This window comes from Seriola aureovittata, chromosome 6 (genome assembly GCF_021018895.1).
Source record: "Seriola aureovittata isolate HTS-2021-v1 ecotype China chromosome 6, ASM2101889v1, whole genome shotgun sequence".
NCBI lineage: Eukaryota > Metazoa > Chordata > Actinopteri > Carangiformes > Carangidae > Seriola > Seriola aureovittata.
Window position 1 is genome coordinate 2139216 of NC_079369.1, and position 21921 is coordinate 2161136.

The 21921-nt window shown below is 40.4% G+C and overlaps 3 protein-coding genes across 9 annotated transcripts in view; 1 reads left to right on the forward strand and 2 right to left on the reverse strand.

The window, feature by feature from the left end:
- The window catches only part of palld (palladin, cytoskeletal associated protein), a 62897-nt gene extending 53585 nt beyond the window's left edge, over nt 1-9312 (forward strand). For all 6 annotated transcript variants that reach the window (XM_056378389.1, XM_056378386.1, XM_056378387.1 and 3 more), the window contains 3 exons: nt 6372-6537; nt 7334-7467; nt 7565-9312. In XM_056378389.1, the coding sequence (XP_056234364.1) occupies nt 6372-6537; nt 7334-7467; nt 7565-7725 (461 nt within the window). In that variant the 3' untranslated portion in view covers nt 7726-9312. The remainder of the gene's footprint in view (nt 1-6371; nt 6538-7333; nt 7468-7564) is intronic.
- cbr4 (carbonyl reductase 4) lies at nt 7947-13106 on the reverse strand. Its single transcript, XM_056378402.1, has 7 exons — nt 12915-13106; nt 11885-12033; nt 11364-11484; nt 11129-11265; nt 10435-10569; nt 10124-10337; nt 7947-8084 (listed from the first exon to the last, which is right to left on the reverse strand). The coding sequence occupies exons 2-6, from the start codon at nt 12027-12029 to the stop codon at nt 10159-10161; spliced, it is 717 nt and encodes a 238-aa protein (XP_056234377.1). The 5' UTR covers nt 12030-12033; nt 12915-13106; the 3' UTR covers nt 7947-8084; nt 10124-10158.
- Nucleotides 13107-15682: 2576 nt separating this feature from the next.
- sh3rf1 (SH3 domain containing ring finger 1) overlaps nt 15683-21921 on the reverse strand; it is a 31950-nt gene continuing 25711 nt past the window's right edge. For both annotated transcript variants that reach the window (XM_056378752.1, XM_056378750.1), the window contains 6 exons: nt 21342-21469; nt 20400-20570; nt 19507-19790; nt 19093-19412; nt 18418-18779; nt 15683-18266 (listed from right to left, as the gene is read on the reverse strand). In XM_056378752.1, the coding sequence (XP_056234727.1) occupies nt 18098-18266; nt 18418-18779; nt 19093-19412; nt 19507-19790; nt 20400-20570; nt 21342-21469 (1434 nt within the window). In that variant the 3' untranslated portion in view covers nt 15683-18097. The remainder of the gene's footprint in view (nt 18267-18417; nt 18780-19092; nt 19413-19506; nt 19791-20399; nt 20571-21341; nt 21470-21921) is intronic.

Genomic DNA, 21921 nt, shown 5'->3' on the forward strand with positions numbered 1-21921 from the left:
CCTTACTATACTATGACGTTTTCTTCACATTTTTGACGTTTTACTATACTATGACATTTTTGTTGCATTTTCGATGTTGTACTATACTATGACATTTTTATGACATTTTTGATGACTTACTATACTATGATGCTTTATTCACATTTTTGACATTGTACTATACTATGACAGTTTTTATGACATTTTTGATGATTTACTATAATATGACGTTTTTATTGCATTTTTGATGCCTTACTTTACCATAACATTTTTATTGCAATTTTGATGCCTTACTATACTATGACATTTTTATGACATTTTTGACGACTTACTAAAATATAATGTTTTTATCACATTTTCGATGCTTATTTATAACTATGACAATTTTATCGCATTTTTGATGCCTTACTTTACTATGGCGTTTTTATCACATTTTTGACGTTGTACTATACTATGACCTTTTTATCACATTTTTAATGCTTTACTATACTATGACGTTTTTATGACATTTTTGATGCCTTACTATACTATGACATTTTTATGACATTTTTGATGACTTACTTAAATATAATGTTTTTATCACATTTTCGATGCTTATTTATAACTATGACAATTTTATCGCATTTTTGACGTTGTACTATACTATGACATTTTTATGACGTTTTTGATGCCTTACTATACTATGACGTTTTTATTGCATTTTTGACACCTTATTATAGTATGATGTTTTTATTGCATTTTTGATGCCTTACTATTCTATGACAGCTTTACGACATTTTTGATGCCTTACTATACTATGACATTTTTATCACATTTTTTGACGTTGTACTATACTATGACATTTTTATGACGTTTTTGATGCTTTACTATACTATTACGTTTTTATTGCATTTTTGACACCTTATTATAGTATGATGTTTTTATCACATTTTTGACTCCTCACTTTACTATGACATTTTTATTGCATATTTGATGCCTTACTATACTATGACGTTTTCGTCACATTTTTGACGTTGTACTATACTATGAAGTTTTTATGACATTTTTGACGTTGTACTATACTATGAAGTTTTTATGACATTTTTGACACCTCACTATACTATGATGTTTTCTTCACATTTTTTTGTACTATACTATGACATTTTTATCACAGTTTTGATGATTTACTATAATATGACGTTTTTATCACATTTTTGATGTTGTAATATACCATGATGTTTTCATCACATTTTTGACGTTGTACTATACCATAACGTTTTTATCACATTTTCGATGCTTATTTATAACTATGACGATTTTATCACATTTTTGACTCCTTACTATACTATGATGTTTTTATTGCATTTTTGATGCCTTACTATACTATAATGTTTTCTTCAAATTTTTGACGTTGTACTATACTATGACATTTTTATCACATTTTTGACGTTGTACTATACTATGACGCTTTTACGACATTTTTGATGCCTTATTATACTATGATGTTTTTATCACATTTTTCACTCCTTACTATACTATGACGTTTTTATTGCATATTTGATGCCTTACTATACTATGACGTTTTCTTCACATTTTTGATGCCTTACTATACTATGACTTTTTTATTGCATTTTCGATGCCTTTCTATACTATGACGTTTTTATGACATTTTTGACGCCTTATTATAATATGATGTTTTCATCACATTTTTGATGCCTTACTATACTATGACATTTTTATGATATATTTGACGCTGTACTATACTATGACCTTTTTATCACATTTTGAATGCTTTACTATACGTTGACGTTTTCATGACATTTTTGATGCCTTACTATACTATTATGTTTTTATCACATTTTTGACGTTGTACTGTACTATGATGTTTTTATCACATTTTTTACATTGTACTATACTATGACTGTTTTTATCACATTTTTGACGTTGTACTATACTATGATGTTTTTATCACATTTTTGATGCCTTACTATACGATGACGATTTTATCACATTTTTGATGCCTTACTATACTATGACCTTTTTTTCACATTTTTGATGCCTTACTATACTATGACGTTTTCTTCACATTTTTTAGGTTGTACTATACTATGACATTTTTATTGCATTTTTGATGCCTTACTATACTATGACCTTTTTATCACATTTTTAATGCTTTACTATACTATGACGTTTGTATTACATTTTTGATTCCTTACTATACTATGACATTTTCTTCACATTTTGGACGTTGTACTATACTATGACGTTTTCTTCACATTTTTGACATTGTACTATACTATGACGTTTTTATCACATTTTTGATGCCTTAATATACTATGACCTTTTTATCATATTTTTAATGCATTACTATACTATGACGTTATTATTACATTTTTGATGCCTTACTATACTATGACGTTTTTATTACATTTTTGATGCCTTACTATACTATGACATTTTAATGACATTTTTGGCGCCTTACAATACTATGACGTTTTTATCACATTTTTGATGCCTTACTATACAATTATGTTTTTATCACATTTTCGATGCTTATTTATAACTATGACGATTTTATCACATTTTTGACGCCTTACTATACTATGACCTTTTTATCACATTTTTGATGCCTTACTATACTATTATGTTTTTATCACAATTTTGACGTTGTACTGTACTATGATATTTTTATCACATTTTTGACCACTTACTTTACAATGATGTTTTTATCACATTTTTGATGCCTTACTATACTATGACGTTTTTATGACATTTTTGACGCCTTATTATACTATGATGTTTTCATCACATTTTTGATGCCTTACTATACTATGACGTTTTTATTGCATTTTTGATGCCTTACTATACTATGACATTTTTATGATATATTTGACGCTGTACTATACTATGACCTTTTTATCCATTTTGAATGCTTTACTATACGTTGACGTTTTCATGACATTTTTGATGCCTTACTATACTATTATGTTTTTATCACATTTTTGACGTTGTACTGTACTATGATATTTTTATCACATTTTTGACCACTTACTTTACAATGACGTTTTTATCACATTTTTGACGTTGTACTGTACTATGATATTTTTATCACATTTTTGACCACTTACTTTACAATGACCTTTTTATCACATTTTTGATGCTTATTTATAACTATAACGATTTTATCACATTTTTGACGCCGTACTATACTATGATCTTTTTATCACATTTTTAATGCCTTACTATACTATGACGTTTTTATGACATTTTTGATGCCTTACTATACTATTATGTTTTTATCACATTTTTAATGCCTTACTATACTATGACGTTTTTATTACATTTTTGATGCCTTACTATACTATGACATTTTAATGACATTTTTGGCGCCTTACAATACTATGACGTTTTTATCACATTTTTGATGCCTTACTATACAATTATGTTTTTATCACATTTTCGATGCTTATTTATAACTATGACGATTTTATCACATTTTTGACGCCTTACTATACTATGACCTTTTTATCACATTTTTGATGCCTTACTATACTATTATGTTTTTATCACAATTTTGACGTTGTACTGTACTATGATATTTTTATCACATTTTTGACCACTTACTTTACAATGATGTTTTTATCACATTTTTGATGCCTTACTATACTATGACGTTTTTATGACATTTTTGACGCCTTATTATACTATGATGTTTTCATCATATTTTTGATGCCTTACTATACTATGACGTTTTTATCACATTTTTGATGCCTTACTATACTATTATGTTTTTATCACATTTTTGACGTTGTACTGTACTATGATATTTTTATCACATTTTTGACCACTTACTTTACAATGACGTTTTTATCACATTTTTGACGTTGTACTGTACTATGATATTTTTATCACATTTTTGACCACTTACTTTACAATGACGTTTTTATCACATTTTTGATGCCTTACTATACTATGACGTTTTTATTGCATTTTTGATGCCTTACTATACTATGACATTTTTATGATATATTTGACGCTGTACTATACTATGACCTTTTTATCACATTTTTGATGCTTATTTATAACTATAACGATTTTATCACATTTTTGACGCCGTACTATACTATGATCTTTTTATCACATTTTTAATGCCTTACTATACTATGACGTTTTTATGACATTTTTGATGCCTTACTATACTATTATGTTTTTATCACATTTTTAATGCCTTACTATACTATGACGTTTTTATTACATTTTTGATGCCTTACTATACTATGACATTTTAATGACATTTTTGGCGCCTTACAATACTATGACGTTTTTATCACATTTTTGATGCCTTACTATACTATTATGTTTTTATCACATTTTTGATGCTTTACTATACGATGACGATTTTATCACATTTTTGACCACTTACTTTACTATGATGTTTTTATCACATTTTAGATGCTTATTTATAACTATGACGATTTTATCACATTTTTGACGCCTTACTATACTATGACGTTTTTATTACATTTTTGATGCCTTACTATACTATGACATTTTAATGACATTTTTGGCGCCTTACAATACTATGACGTTTTTATCACATTTTTGATGCCTTACTATACTATTATGTTTTTATCACATTTTTGGTGCTTTACTATACGATGACGATTTTATCACATTTTTGATGCCTTACTATACTATGACCTTTTTATCACATTTTTGATGCCTTACTATACTATGACGTTTTCTTCACATTTTTGACGTTGTACTATACTATGACATTTTAATTGCATTTTTGATGCCTTACTATACTATTATGTTTTTATCACATTTTTGATGCTTTACTATACGATGACGATTTTATCACATTTTTGACCACTTACTTTACTATGATGTTTTTATCACATTTTAGATGCTTATTTATAACTATGACGATTTTATCACATTTTTGACGCCTTACTATACTATGACTTTTTTATCACATTTTTGATGCCTTACTATACTATTATGTTTTTATCACAATTTTGACGTTGTACTGTACTATGATGTTTTTATCACAATTTTGACGTTGTACTGTACTATGATATTTTTATCACATTTTTGACCACTTACTTTACAATGACGTTTTTATCACATTTTTGATGCTTATTTATAACTATAACGATTTTATCACAATTTTGACGCCTTACTATACTATGACCTTTTTATCACATTTTTGATGCCTCACTATACTATTATGTTTTTATCACAATTTTGACGTTGTACTGTACTATGATGTTTTATCACATTTTTAATGCCTTACTATACTATGACCTTTTTATGACATTTTTGATGCCTTACTATACTATGACGTTTTCTTCACATTTTTGACGTTGTACTATACTATGACATTTTAATTGCATTTTTGATGCCTTACTATACCATGACATTTTCATGTTATTTTTGACACCTTACTATACTATGATGTTTTCTTCACATTTTTGACGTTGTACTATAGTATAGTCAAAAATGTGAAGAAAACGTCATAGTATAGTAACTATACTATGATGTTTTCTTCACATTTTTGACATTGTACTATACTATGACGTTTTTATCATATTTTTGATGCCTTAATATACTATGACGTTTTTATCACATTTTTAATGCCTTACTATACTATTATGTTTTTATCACAATTTTGACGTTGTACTGTACTATGATGTTTTTATCACATTTTTGACCACTTACTTTACAATGACGTTTTTATCACATTTTTTATGCTTATTTATAACTATAACGATTTTATCACATTTTTGACGCCGTACTATACTATGACGATTTCATGACATTTTTGATGACTTACTATACTATTATGTTTTTATCACAATTTTGACGTTGTACTATACTATGACGTTTTTATCACATTTTCGATGCTTATTTATAACTATGACGATTTTATCACATTGTTGACCACTTACTTTACTATGATGTTTTTATTGCATTTTTGATGCCTTACTATACTATGACGTTTTTATCACATTTTCTATGCTTATTTATAACTATGACGATTTTACCACATTTTTGACCACTTACTTTACTATGATGTTTTTATCACATTTTTGATGCCTTACTATACTATGACGTTTTTATCACAATTTTGATGTTGTACTATACCATGAATTTTTAATGCCTTACCATACTATGATTTTTTGATGGGGAGGCATGGTTGTACAATGGTTAAAGCAATTACCTCATACTTAGAAGGTTCTGGGTTCAAACCCTGGGCTGGGGCTTCACTGTAAGTTGACTTACTATTAGTTTTTATGTCCCTACCTTCATTATGCAAACCTACGTCCTTGCAGAAGCACCTTGTGTGTGTGTGTGCAGAGATACATGTAAGCATGGTTTGGACTCAGAGTTACACACTCTCTCTACAGCCAAAGAAATGCACAAGGCCCCTTCGTTTATTGAGAAGCTGCAGAACACGACCGTGGCTGAGGGTCATCCTGTGCGTCTGGAGTGTCGCGTCACGGGAGTACCCTATCCACAGATCTTCTGGAAGAGGGAGAATGAGTCTTTCACTCACAACACAGACAGAATCAGGTAAATAAACGATGAACAGTCAGCAGTTCAAATAGCACACACGGTCTGTCACAATCAAAACAATAACAAAAGAAAGCATTTGGTGATGTCTTGACATAGTGTGGGATCATGGGAGTTGTTGTCTTCACCATTAACGTAAGCTCCTCCCAGTTTGGATTCCTTCAGCGTCAGTGGTTCAGGAAATCAAACAGACCCAGTGATTACATCCGTTACAACCACTGAATAAAGCAGTTATTCGGAGGACAGAGACTCAGGGAAGAGCTGGAGCTGAGATTGATGCTAACCTTTTGTTTTGATTGTTTCTCTGATAACTTATGAACCAGACGTTCAGGTTTTTACCAGCAGCTGAATTTTTTCACAGAGGTGTCCTCCTCTCCATAACAAACACACCAGGGGATTAAAACCAATAGAAACACTGAATAAAGCTGTTTCACATTAAAACTCAAGAGATTCACTGACGCTCTTCAGTGACACAGGACAGGACGTCTCCAGCATCTGGGAGCTGAGCTGTCTAACATTTCCTCAGCTTGTTTCTCTGATACTGACACATGATCATAGAGGACACTGACAGTATAGTCAGTGTCCTTTACCATGATTAAAATCACAGATTTTTCTGGTTTGAAATTGAAAATATAACAACACAACTCAACAACATAAAGAACACAAGTCTAGTTGTTTGTAGACATTTTAATGTGGAAAAGTTACAGATTATAACTTTAATACTTGCTTCAGTCAACATTCATATGGTGTTTAGAATATTCAAACAGTCCCTTCTTGTGTCAATCTTCTTTCCCAGCATGCACCAGGACAACTGTGGCTACCTGTGCATGATCATCCAGCCAGCCATGAAAGAGGACGCTGGCTGGTACACCGTGTCAGCCAAGAATGACGCAGGCATCGTGTCCAGCACTGCACGTCTCGACATCCACAGTAAGTTTCCACCAGTGAACTCTTGCTGCTCATCGGTCTGTTCGGCCTTTACTTCCTGTCCACTCATGACGTTTTTAACCTCCTCCTCTGTCCTCAGCTCAGTGGCAGCAGCCCAACCTCCCCAAGCCCAAGAAGGTGCGTCCCTCCACCAGCCGCTACGCCGCACTGACGGAGAGAGGGCTGGACGTGAAGGCGGCCTTCTTCCCCGACTCCAGCCCGCTGCAGCCTGGCGGCCTGGTGGAAAGCGACGACCTGTAGAGGCCACAGGCAGGCACGAGGAAAAACCCTGAGAGCTGCCCCTCGCTCGCTCCCAGCACTTCCTGAGAGAGATACTTTGACGGCATAGGGGGGAGGGGTGCAGAATATAACCTCATCAACCATCATTGAACTGCAGATACAGAATACAGAGTGAGCTGGTGCAGCGGTGGTTTTCTTATGCTTTTATAGTACGACACACACCGTTATATTACACAATTCATCAAGGTCTTTCCAAAAGCTTCATTTTATCGACTGGACCCGGAAAACGACTGAAGTGTTTACGGCGACAAAAGACCGTCTCATGAACTGTCGGCTGATTCTGATCTGCAGAGCGTCTCCTGTCCAAGTGCCTCTCGTCTCTGTAAAGATATAAAGAAAAAAAAAAAAAAAGCAGGTTGAAAAGTGAAATGAAACATAGAATTACTATGCATGTTCAAGTGGTGCCATTTACAATACACAGAGTAATACTGTATCTATGAGTAGCACTCCAGCGACTGTGTGTGGAGAAGACTTCAAGAGAGACTGAGTGATTCAAAGCATCGTAGCTTTGACGAAGGAGATCACAGACTTTTATTATGTGGGCTTGTGTAGCACAGAGCTGATAGCTACAGTATCATAGTATCACAGTCTCAGCTTATTAGCTTTCAGATATTGGACAAGGCCGGGCCTTACAAACAGTATGTTTAGTTTTTTTTGTTTTTGTTTTGGCAACAGAACTGAGGTTTAGGGGGGAAAAAAGAGAGAAAGCTTTCACATGGATGAGGTTTGTTTGTTTGTTGATGCAGCTGAACTCAAGCGAGTTTGGCTCCAACAGGAAGAGACGGACGGAAAAAGCAGGTTTTTGTAAAAAAGGACTTTAATGTGGTGAGTGGGATGTGACTGACTGACGGTGGCAGTGGTGATGTAGAATAATGGAAAATATGGAAAACTTTTGGTGATGGCCGTTCATTATGGTGATGTTTTGTTTTTTTTTTCTTCTTCTTCTTCTTTGATGGTTTATTTTACAAGTGTGAATTGAAATGTTCTCACTGGAGAGAGGGTGCTGTGAAAGGTTTCAGTGTATTTGTCACACACATCACAGATTGTCCATTTTATTTTTGTATGGAAAAAAAAACAACTAAATTTCTTTTCCCATCAATCTTGACATAAATTATATCAGCAGCCTTTTGTTCACTGATAAAAACAACTTTCTGTATCATGAAGTTTTATAAATATATTTACTGCCTTAAATCACTTTTAGGCTTTAATGCAAACTCACTTTCTTTGCATGTTATTTTTGGACACTTGTACGGTGCCAAAAAACTTTTACCAGAATGTACAAAAACACAGCTTTTTTTTTCCAGCATGGAGGAGCAGCAAACTCTCCTCAGCTGCTGAAAAGTGAAAAGCAAGGTATATTTATATCTACTATTTTTGTCACCTCTGTAATACTATACAAAGTGGACATCTTTTTCTGTGTCTGATCGGAGCTTGCATCAGCTGACAGTTACTGTGTTTGCACATTTCTATGCCAATCATTGCCTGTATATGGATTGTTCTCCTGATATTATTTTAGGTTATGAAAGTTAATAAAAATCTCCTCCGACAGCGTGAGATGTTTTTATAGACCGGCAGAGAACGCCAAAAAACACACCATCAGTCACAGTGGAAAAAACATTCCTGCAAAGAATACTAATGAGAGTCTAATGGCATCCAGTCCTTTAATAGAAAATATGTTTACGATGCAAGTGCACACACAAGAGGGAGGGAAGCTGCTCGGTTACAGTGGTGGTTCTGATGCTTGCAGCAGGTTTCAGTGAAACGAACAAGCAACACGCCATTTCAGATCTCATCGCCGAGCATGACAGTCACCTCCAACCTCATCCATCCACACTGCAGGACCAGAGCTGTAACCAGACACTCACAACATTCCCACAGCTAAAAATACCCCTCCACCTCCACCACCACCTCTAATTTCCTCCAGCTGCAGCCCGACATGCCTGGCCCCTCCACAGGCCCCGACAGAGGTGGGCTCAGGGGGGACCGCTGTTAAGGGGGGTGGGGGTCGGGGGGTAACATGTGTCAGCCATGAGGGGGATCTCTCCCAGGGGGGGATCAGTGGCGGGGCGCCTAACAGTCATGGAAAAAGACCAAGAGCGTTAAATCTACTGATCACATTCAGGATCTCAGGGCACCGAGGTCTGGACGGAGCCAGACACTCTGGAGTCAGCAGCGTTAGTCACGATGACCCCACTGTCACACACATCAGGCCACGCCCACTGAGGGCGGACAGAGTGACTCAGCAGAACGGGCGGCAGGACGGTGGTCCTCTGGGTAACGGCCTTCATTCTGTGCGGTTGTGTGTTCGCAGTCAGAATCAGAGCAGCCATAAAGGCTTGTGTCAGTCACGGGCGCTCACCTGCCTCGCTGCCGCTGCTCTGCACGGCGAGATAACTACATGGTCAGCTGCAGGCCTCCGTCCACAACCAGCACCTGTCCTGTAACGTAAGAAGACTCCAAAAGGAACAGAGCAGCCTGCGCCGCCTCCTCCGGCTCGCCAAATCTCCCCAGAGGAACGGAGCGCGCCGCATCCTCCTCCCTCAGCGCCGCGGTCATGTCGGTGCGGATGAAACCTGGACACAAGAGAGGACAGGGACATGAGAGAGACTATAACAAAGTGACAGAAGAGGCGGGAAAATAAAACATCCAGTATAGACAGATGGAGCATACCTGGAGCCAGCAGGTTGACCCTGATGTTACGTGATGCAACTTCTTTAGCTAAAGATCGTGTGAAACCCTCTAGACCAGCTTTACTGGCGCTGTACACACTCTGACCAGCGTTCCCCTTCAGGCCCACCACAGAGCCTGCAAACAGGAAGCAGAATCCATTAAGAATACTTGGTATGACAGAAACATTTAAAAATAAAACACACGTACAAAGCTGCTATTTGAAGTCATTATGCTTAAAGGACCATAAGAGTGTTTTAGTTCAACTGATACACATGATTTATATTATTAATCAGAGCCAAACTACGGGCTAACAGACTGATGGATCTTGTTTTACTTGAAACTTTCTGGAGATAAAAATCCTTCACAGTGAACATCGTGTGTGTGATGATGTTTGTCATCCGACATATCCTGTAAATTTAATGCTGTTTAGCCACTAACCTGCAGCATTGATGCTGGAGAGGTATCCTGCATCTCTGACAACAAAACTCCTCAAACCTTCCTCCCTTCATGATCCAAACATCAGTGAGTTTGTGGTAAATGTACGGAAGCCCTGAGAGGCCACTGGATCATTTTATAAGTTTTAACTTTCAGGGCTTCCATGTAAATGAGCTAAAACAAACTACCAACACTGTAGATGTGATACACACTGCCCCCCAGTGACCAAACTGAAAACATGACACAGGAAAGTCTTTACCTATGTTAACAATGGCGGCTCCCTGGGAGTGCAGCATGCTGCGCAGCGCCGCCCTGCAGGTCAGCATGGTGCCCAGCAAGTTGGTGTGAAGCAGAGCGACCATGTCCTCCGGCTTGGTCCTCAGTAACAGAGCATCCCTGAACACAGACGGGTCAGCAACACACTTCAATATATGATATATATAAATATATATATGTGTGTGTGTGTGTGATGAGCGTAACACGTGTCAGCTCACCTGTTGATACCAGCTGCGTTCACCAGGTAAGAGATGTTTCCACAGGTTCTGTGGATCGTGTCGAAGGTTTTCTGCACCTCCCGCTCTTTGGAGACATCACAGCTAAACGCCACATGGTCAGCTGGAGAGCAGACAGACGGTCTGAGAGTGTGTTCATGGTTACAGCACGTGCATTAACTGCAGGGACTGTTGCTCTATATTTATTTTATTTAATGGAACAAAAGGCCTCCTGCCTGCCGGGTACGGTGTGTTTGCACAAGTGTTTCTGACAGGAACTGACTATTGTTGTGACTGCGTTCACATTTTTACAGTTTTATCAGGCTTCTGAAAGAAAAGCATTTAAAAAACAATGTAAGTGTGACGTTTTCTCGAATTGTTCACATTTCACGGCGTCTGCACTGTTGAAGAAACAAGGAAAATGTCAACAAAAAGAGTTTGGCAGGGAAAGAGAGAGAGAGAGCGTCTTGCCAATTGGATCATGCATATACATGCATATGTAAATGTGTGTGTATGTACTATACCTCCACGTAGAGAAGCCACAGTGGCCCGGGCCGCGTCTTCATTCCTGGAGACAACAGCTAACCTGCAGCCCCTCTCTGCCAGCAGCCGGGCCACGGCCTTCCCGATGCCCCTGGAGCCCCCACACACCACCGCCAGCCGGGACATGACCCTGCAGGAGAGACAGCGTCGCAGCAGGGCCGCACACAGACAACCACACAGCGCCTGTTTAACACACTGTACGAAATGACTCACATATAATGTAGTAGACGTGCAGTGACAAAAACAATCAAAGTAAATCAAACACACAGACACAAATATTCTTCAGCACCAGATCATTATCTGTCACATGCGTCACTGTCAGGTTTGTTTACATGAGATCAGCTGTAGGCCACATGCAGTGATGCAGTGACAGGAAGTATGTTGCCATGGATACAGTGAGTTAAACTGTGGGCTTCAACTTGAGACCAGTTTTCATTTTTCAGCCCATGTTTGTTTACATTTTGGAAAATAAAGTTTAGTGAATGATGTATGTTTAACTTCCTGTTTGTTATAAACCACTGATGAACTGACAATTATCACTGATCACTGACTGAGGAGCTTCTTCTTCTATGGTTTCTGATCAGATTTGTGGAGGTTTATTTACGGTAGTGTTTTCACGTCTGTGTTCAGGTTTGATGTGAGTTTCAGATGTTTTCGGTTGTTGGATGTTGATATTTAAAGACTTGTTAAATGATCTTATTCATATCATTTGGTTTGGAGGTCAGTTTGAGTGTCATGTGAATAAATGTGACCGGTAATATAAAACATGGGGATCTTTTATTTTGTTAAAGTGGCTCTCAGAGGTTGGAGACCGCTGTCATAGAATACACAATATAAATAAGAAGAAAATGAGATAAACTGACCTGGAGAGGAAGATGGAAAACAGGATAATTTGAAGAGGAATACATATTTTCATTTCGTTAATGGGGACGTAAAGCTAGTCTAACAGCTGTTTTCCAACTATTTATCTATGATTTTACAGTAAAGTTCACACAGTTATCTGTCACCTACCTGATCTTAGACTGATATGTTCCGTCGGCCCAGACGTGCTCCTCTGTCACGAAGTTTATTTACTGAAAAACGGCTCAATATCAAAAGAGTGGCTGCTCACGGGCGTCGCCATGTTTGTTTCTCCCTGGCAGCTGTTGCGTCACCGGACGTGGGTCGGTAGGGGGCGCAGCGCGCGCGCAGCTCAGTGTTTTCATCCGTCTCAGTCAGTGTTTGTGTCTGATACTGTTTGTCCTCAACCTCACACTTTCTCCCTCAGTGTCACCACATCATTTCAATAATAAAAGGCAAGTAAAACGTCTCTGTTTTCCCGAATTAACAAGAAGAAAAACTCTCAAAAAGAAAAAAAATCCTCTGTTTTTCTTGTTAATCCAGAAAACCACAGGGTTTTTTTTAAGAGAATAGTTTTCTTTACAAAATTAAAAAAGTAATATTAAAATTCCTGCTGTTTTTCTGAATCAACAACACAACTATTTCAGAATTCTGAGAAAAAATTTTATTTTGAAAATCCTGTTTTTCTGAATTAATTAGATCATTTTTTCTTGATTTTTAGAAAACTTAATTATTACTTAATTACTTAATAATAATCTCGTTAATTCAGAAAAAACAGAGCAGTTTTTTGTCTTGTGATTGCATTTCGTTTCTGTACTTTTACATATGATTTCCATGAATATTTTTTTGCAGTGGACAGTTTGGCTCTAGAAGGACTAACTAACTAACTAACTAACTAACTAACTAACTAACTAACTAACTAACTAACTAACTAACTAACTAACTAACTAACTAACTGCAATCAGGAGGCTCAGTGCAGAGACATTTGTTTTTGTACTCCTGCTGCTGGTAGGTTTGTGCAGTGCAGGTCTTTAGTGACCTTATTGTGCTTCATCAGTAACATAATGTTCCTATAGTGTCTTTTAAATATGGAGGCCATCATTTACTGCACTATTTGTACAAGAATACATTTATTTCACAGGAATAATTACAGTCCTGTCCGAGTCGTACCTCAATGTTTGAGAAGATTTCTATTCATGCTGGCACACGGTGAGGCCGCTCCACTCCGCGCACCCTGAAATAGCACAAAAAATTATTAATTGCTGTGATCCGTTATCCTCTTTGCCTCATGAATCATTGTTCCCCATGGAAATATATCTCAGTAGAAAAGCCAAACTGTCACCGGTGCACAGAAAAGTGAGTAATGTTTGAGAGTGGGTGGCCTTGGCCTACACCTGGGCCGTCCATCAGACTGAGGCATTCAGCAGGATTGATTCTCTGAGATTAAATCACATTCACAACCTGTGCTGGAGTGGACCTGTGACCCTGAGCACTGTGAATCACATCCACGCTGCACAGGAGAAAAACACAACATACAAAAAGCACAATTTGCTTAAAATGTTACTGCCCTCTTCCAGAGTCCATTAGTACGAACTGTTTCTGTCTGTGTGTGAGACACAGGAACAGGACTTGGTTTATATTCAGGTCACCTTCCTGAGCACCAAGACATTATTCCCCTCTTTCACACCTTAGTGATCTGAGTGCATTTTGCTCTCTCAGGCACAAACACATCAATGCACTGAGACACACACACACACACACACACACACACACACACACACACACACACACACACACACACACACAAGATATAAATATGGCTCTACAACCCTGTAGATGCATGCACGCTCTCAGACACACAGTATTAACCCTTTCCCGCTGCTCAGATAAATCGTAGTCACTGCACCACATTCGGTCTTTAGCACTGAGCCTCGTGTGACAGAAACCTTCATGTTCTCCTGGTGGTTTTCTGGAGGCTGTCTTTGATTCAGGGGGGTATTTTTAGAAGCTATCACAGCTGTCATTTTATGGAGGTGCATTTTTTTTTTTCCACAGACTGTGTGAAAGTCCTAAAACCTCGTCAGTTATCTCCGTACATTAAAGCACTTGACTCGCGGTGACCGACACTCCCTGAGCTTAAACATTATCAGGAAATTCTTTACCTTGAGACTCGATATCTGAACTGCACACACCCTCTGCAGCCACGACTGATTTACTCACTCTGCACACACACAGCTTCTCCTTTATTTAAATACACGCCTGCCACTCAGATCTTGACCTTCCACGCCGTTTACCAGCTCAGAGCCGACTCGCCGCTCTGTCAGACGCTCTCCCGTCAAAGCAGACCATGTGACCGTGACTTAAATGTACACATTCTCTGCAAAAAATGAATGTACGCATTTTTACTATTCCTACTCTGCTGGAATAACTTATTTCCATGGTAACCCAACCTCTGCAGGGAACCGTGTGCAGTACAATGACCTCTCTGGGTGCCTGTCAGTTCCTGTCAGTGTTTCCCAGCTGAACACTGGGAAGGCTCACCTCTCTGTGCAGCATGCTGCTCTGCTGTAAGTCACCGGAGAAGGTCTTCTCCAGCAGGAGCCTTTCATTCCTGGAGACACTAATAACCGCATGTAATGTGACTTACTCCAAATACATTTAATTAGGAGCAACTGTCTTTCTTTTTTGCTGTGGCAACTTATAATAAGTGCGTATACTTTTTTCCAAACTTTTGGTTTACTAATGAGGGAAGAAGAGGCGAGGCGAGGACACGAGCAGTCAGCCCTGTCAGCTGTGGTGTTCGTCTTTGATTCCTCTCCTGATTAGACAGTTTGGCGGCGGCTGCGAGAGGCCGACACAACACAAGGTCAGTGGAGAAAACAAGAGGGGAAAGGCAGCTCTGCAGTATCGTGATGAAACAACGACTCAGCCCGAAGAAGTTATGGAAACCATTAGCGTTTATTGTTATAGAGATTTTTACAAAATGTGCTATTCCCTAAAGTACTTCAGAATGTTTTTCACATGATAGACTTGTGCCAATAGGTTGATTTCAGTTTCACCATTTTCAGACATACAACAGACTAACTACAGACCAAAAAAAAAAAAATATCAAGTAAGTCATCTTGGCATGAGGAAAATCTGTTAAGTTGAATCAAGCAAACTTAAGTCGCCTTATGTTCCAATAAATGAAAATATAGTTTACTAAGTTGTGAGAAATGCTTCATGTTCCATGAGTCTGAAACTGTGCAGCCTATGCATGAAAAACATGGACGATAAAGTCAGTCTGATTAGAAATGTTATGTGCACAAAGGTGCGGAAATGAGTGTGTGTGTGTGTTGAAGTAAGTCTGACGCGTAAATTAAAGGCTTACCAGTGAAATGAGAAGACACTCAGAGGAGCGGTTTTAGCGTAGAGCCTGAGGTTGGTGTGGTGATCGCCAAGACAACAATACATCAGGTTCATTCTACGCAAGTACCAATTCAGAAATACAAAAAAACAAAAGGCCCTAACAGTGATTCGTACCATCCTTTTCCAAATTACAAACAAACTACAACATATTCCAGCAGTCAGTTACACAGTGGTCCCCTCAGTTTACAACAAAAGACTAAAAGAAAAAAAAAGAAAAACTGGGTAAATTCATTCTCAGAGCCAGATTTGGCACAATTCAGTGATTGCCTCAACTCTCAAGTGTTCAATGCCCCCTGATAGGACTTCAGGTCAGTCAGAGGTCAGTCATTAATGACACTGAATAAAAGCAAAAGAGGAATTACGTTGTGACATGTTCTTTGATAAAAAGTTATTAATTCTAAAACTGACCATTCTTTCTGTTTAACGAGCACCAAACCCTCCAATCACAAAGAAATCTTACAGTAATTCAAGTCAATACAACACTGAACATTAAAGACTTTGTAAAGACGAAATGTACAACAACGAAAAGCGCAACCACAAAACGACATTTAAGAAAAAAAAAATAAAAAAAAAAATCAAGGGGGTCAAAGTGATTGATTTCAATAAAAACTCTACCTTTTCCAGGTTCAACAGAATGACACTACACACCTCTCCCTGTGGAGTGAAGCTATGATATGTTACTCTAGGCAAACATTCTGTGCTTTAGCTAGCTGTGTTTTTATTGCCACAAGTCACATTAGGAATGAGTTATAGTGTCCAACAACTGAGAGCCTGCTGAAGGGTGTCTGCGTGCCTTACTGCGTGTCCTGGTTCGTTATAAGAGAGACTCTCTACGAGCAGCAGGTGTCTGAAACTGTGACCGACATAAATACGTACACTGAAAAGAATCTGTTGTGCACCGTTACCGAAATGTGATGTCGCTCCCGTGATGGAGAGCTACGTCTGGGTTTGGAGACGGGGGTGAGGAGAGCAGCTACTCTGGTCAGTGAATACAAAGAAGGTAGAAAGTAAATAAAGTCTGACTGCAGTCTGTTTGGAGTGTGTGTGTGTGTGTGTGTGTGTGTGTGTGTTTTTCACGTCCTGCAACACATCTATCTTCACCCTGTCTGCCGCAGGAGGCTTCACTAATCACATGCAAATACTTGATCACTGCAGGTAACTGTCCTCAGCCGGACCAGGAGAAAAGCTGGAGGCCCTCTGATTGGCCCAGAGAAATATTTTCAGATGTGCAATGTTCACATGGCTGTGCATTGTAGCTCGTGTGCCCACATGTGCAATACGGCAGATCTCTCCCACGATCCTCGGGGGTTGAGGTAACGGCTGTGGAGCTGGGGAAGAATCCTTTTCTCCTGCTGCAGCGCGAGTGATGACGACGCTTGCTCAGCCGTGTCTGACGTACCTTCTCCTGTCTGCTGACAGTGCGAAACAAAGCTAACGGCCTTTATCAGTAGTGTAATGGAGAGAAGAATCACTGATGTGGTAAAATGTGGCATAAGGCATGTGCCAGCTCCAGCCCCTCATGAGTTGCACTACAAAAAGGCCAATCTATGAAATAAGTTAAAATGCGTAACATATCTATATCAATAGTTCATATGGGTTGTTTTAGGACTAATCATCTTTGTGTCCGTATGTACAATAAAGTGAGGAACAGTACAAGGCACACATTTAACAGCTGATTTGTTAACAAAGATATAAATAACCAACACAAAAGGGAAAAGTTCATGAGTCGTGTGCTTTCCTCTAACTCTGTCCACTGTGCTTTCACTGACAACACTTCCTGTTCTTCTCTGTCGCTCTCGCTCGTGTTACCAGCGCCGCAGTTCAAGCGTCAGTCTGATCGTCCTGTCCCGGCCGCGCTGTGAGTGCTGTCCTTGTTTGGTTTGAACAGTGATGAACTGTGGCGAGGCGAGCAGCAGGGCATGGCGGCGGCGGCGGCGGTGTGTTTATTAGATGCTGTCTACAAAGCTGCCGGGGAACAGTCCGGTCCTGCCGTTCCTCTGCAGCGTGCCTTTGAACCAGCCGTCTTCCCTCTTCCTGTGAACAAACACAATGTCGCCCTCCTTCAGTTCCAGCTCGGCCTCGCTCTGGGGAGGATATGAAACCACCACCCTGTACCTGGGGAGGACAGGCAGAGGCACCGTCAGTGACTGATACACACTGGAACAATGACAGCTGAGAAGTCATGACACCTGCAACATGGTGTGACCAACAACGGACGGGACGATCGCAAACAATAGTAAGAACCTGCAGGTTCACATGAGCGTACCTCTCACATATGATGGGCCGAGCATCATGCTGTTGAGATAAAAGAGAGGAGCACGGCTGGCGAGGAGGAGGAGCGATAGGAGCACATCCGTCCAGGGGGCTGCTCTTCCGGTGGGAAGACTCTGGGACCGAAGAGGATGAGGAGGATGAAGAGGCAGAAGCGACGGCGGCAGCAGCAGCAGCAGGTTCAGACTCCAGGCAGCCGACGGAGCCGGAGGGAGGGGAGGAGTCGTGCCCCACGGCGCCGTGTAGCGCCTCTCCAGCTGCAGTCTGTTCCGCCTCAAGGGTCGGAGAGGAGGGGGGTGAGGGACGAGACTTCTTCTTATTGGAGGACAACAGCTTCAGGAGGCTTTTCTTTTCTCTCTGCAGCATAAACACAGTTTTTTATGTTGGAGACACGAGTCATTCTCAAGATCCACATGCAGGTTTTAAACTGCAGGTTCGATGAAAACAGAAAAAATAACAGAGAGAAAGAGAAACAAACTCTGTCCATAACAATAACCTCACTGTTGCTACGACTAATGAAAGCTCTCAATGTCATTAACATTCCTGAACACTACGATTTCAATCACCTGCAAGGATTTAAGACGGATGTCTCACCATGATGAAGCATGGCAACAGAATCATTGAATTAATGTGGTTACAGAAGTTCTGATCATTATAAGACGTGTCCAACCTTGACGTCCTTGTCCAGTCTGCAGGAAAGAGCCGCGTTGTTCGACACGGGATTAAGAGCGGAGCTGTTCCCGGGGCCGACGGGCACGGTGAGGACAGGCACAGGTCTCAAAGCATCTCCCTCCAAGGAGGCGGCACTGACATTGGGTGGGGTCAGAGAAGCAGCGGCGCAGCCCATTGCCACCCCGGCCCGGGTACAACCTTGGGCCGGGCTGGAGGAGGGCTGCGGGCACACGGCGAGGTGCGGAAGGTAGGCTACAGGTGTCGCGGACTGGATGGGCGTCACTGCTGCTGTGGGCCGGTCCTGACTGTGACATGCAGCTGTACAACAACAACATAAAACAACACGAGACATTTAAAAAACGGCGTGTGATGAAGCAACATCCAGTAAGTGTTTCAATCCCGGCGGGTTTACCTGTCCTGGCCGCGTTGCGAGCCTGATTCACAGTCATCTGGGAGCTGACGTGCAGCGGGACTTTTGGCTGCTGGCCCGTGGCCGTCTGAGCCGCTGTTACAACAGCGACAGGTTGGGAGTTGGCAGCTACAGCCGTGGAGCACACAGTCAGGGGTTTGTTGAAGTCGGGCCCTGGAACAATGGCCCCGAGAGGAGCAGAGGAGGGGCTGACGATGGTGACCCCTCTGCCGGCCTGAGTGCACAGACTCATGGGAACTTTGGGCTGAGTGCTGCCCGACGCCGTCCTGAGGGGAGAGAAGGTGAAGATGATCACATGAAACCTTCACATGACCAGAGATTATTCTTTATGTTTTCATGTTTAAAACGTTGAACCATCTTATTGTTCCGAGTTACATTTTTAATTAAATCAATATGGGACTAATTTGACTGTTATTTGATTCCAGGGTTCACAAGATTTACACTGAGGTTTTAAATCCAACATAATGAGCAAAACTTGGAAAGTATTCAACAGGGGATTATTTTACATCATTATAAAAACCATGATGACTTCTAAATGCTGGTTGTAACCAGCTGTTGACGGATTCTGAAAGCCAAAAATACTTTATATGTTCCAACAAGGAAATACAGATGGCAATGAAAACTGGTGGTTTATGGGAATTGTGTTGGAATGTGTCTGTGGTGAAACAGCTTCATCAGCTGACACTGTGTGTATGAAATCAAAGTAAACAAGCAGGACAGGCTTCATTAATAAGAATGTTATAACATACAGTTCGTTTTAAAGAGGTTATCTCTGAAAAACAAACTGGTGGAATTATTAACCCACGATGACGGATCACAGACAAACCAGGCATGTGTACGTGTGACTGACTGTGCAGAGTGAATTAATGACTGACCTGCTGACTGGACTCATGTAGTTCCCTGGGAAGACTCCAATCTTGCCAGTGTGCATGGAGGTGCCCTTGAACCAGCCGTCCTGACAGCGCTCCAGCACCAGGAACATCTCTCCCTTCCTCAGCTCCAGCTCGTCCTCCTTCCGGGGAGTGTAAGGGAACATCGCCACATAGCTATAACCAGAACAAACAGTACACAAAACATGAGGCATTTATCAAACACACCCAGCAACCCAGTGTGGTTCATTTTCTCCCATTTGGAAATAAAAAAGGGTTTAACATTTTGAACAGCGTGCCATTTGTTCTGGATTTATCCTGCTGTCTAGCTGCGCATATGTCATCATCTCCTCTGAGACCCTCCAGCACAGACTGTGTCCTCTGACCCAGAGAAAATCAGCACTGGAGGACAAAACAATTTGCGGGTCATCTCTCTACAGCAGAGCGAGAGCAGGCCTGGAATGGCAGCCGAGGAGATAGGAGTCCCAGCTGGGATGTTTTCAGTGAGATCTCAGTGTTGTCAGGGGAAGCGAACATCAATGCCTCGGAGTCCGACATGCACGCACAGGCAGGCGCAGATGACGGCAAGAGAGCAGGCACGGGTGCGTCTAATTCTTATCAGGTGTGTGGTGTCTTGGGGGAGTAATGAGGGTAAAGGTGAGGGGGTCAAGAGTCAGGGGTGACAGGGAGGATCTCCAATGGGACCCAGGAGACTGTCACCCACAGGTTCTGACCCCTTCACCTGTGCGAAGCTCACGCTCTGCAGCCTCACACCGACAGCTGAGGGGGGTGGAGGTCACAGACAGGCGAGGCCCCCCCCCCCCTCCCTCTCTGCAGTGAGTATGTGCATTATGGCCCTGGGCCACTGGTGCGCAAACCGCTTCTGACATTTCGCTGCACATCTAAGAAGACTGCATATTTTTGTGTGGGACTGTTTTTATAACTCACACTGTGGGTCTTTGTCTCCCACTTTGGTCACTTATGCTGGGGGAGGGTCTCTGTCCGGCAGCCAATGAATACGCTGCTCCGCCGGCAGAGGATTGTGGGGGAGGAGGTGGGGGTGGCGGGAGAGCATCCTGTACAAGACAAGTAGAAAATAATATTAGTAGTTAGACAGGGTCAACATTTCAGTACAATTTCACAACGGCTCATCGGTTATTTCCTCTCGGCGTGAAGCAGAGAGATGAACACCAGGCACACATCACATGAGCAGAGAAACCAGTTTGTTTATGAGCAACAAAGAAAGGAAGAGACGGAGAGATCATCTGTCATCTGGGTTATTCCCCCCGGATTGCCAACACTATGGGAGAGTCTGTTTGGCAGAAACAATACTCTTGTCCACGACTTCCCCCCTTCCAGCTGAGAATCTCCCATTCTGCTTGTTTGTTTGTTGCTAGGAGACCACATAGCTAGATGTTAAATCCATTGCAGCATTTAATTGGGACCATATGAAATGAAAAACATGTCTGTAGACACACTTCACAGCAACCCTCAAACAAACTCTGAGTGGCTTCATCTTGTTTTCCCT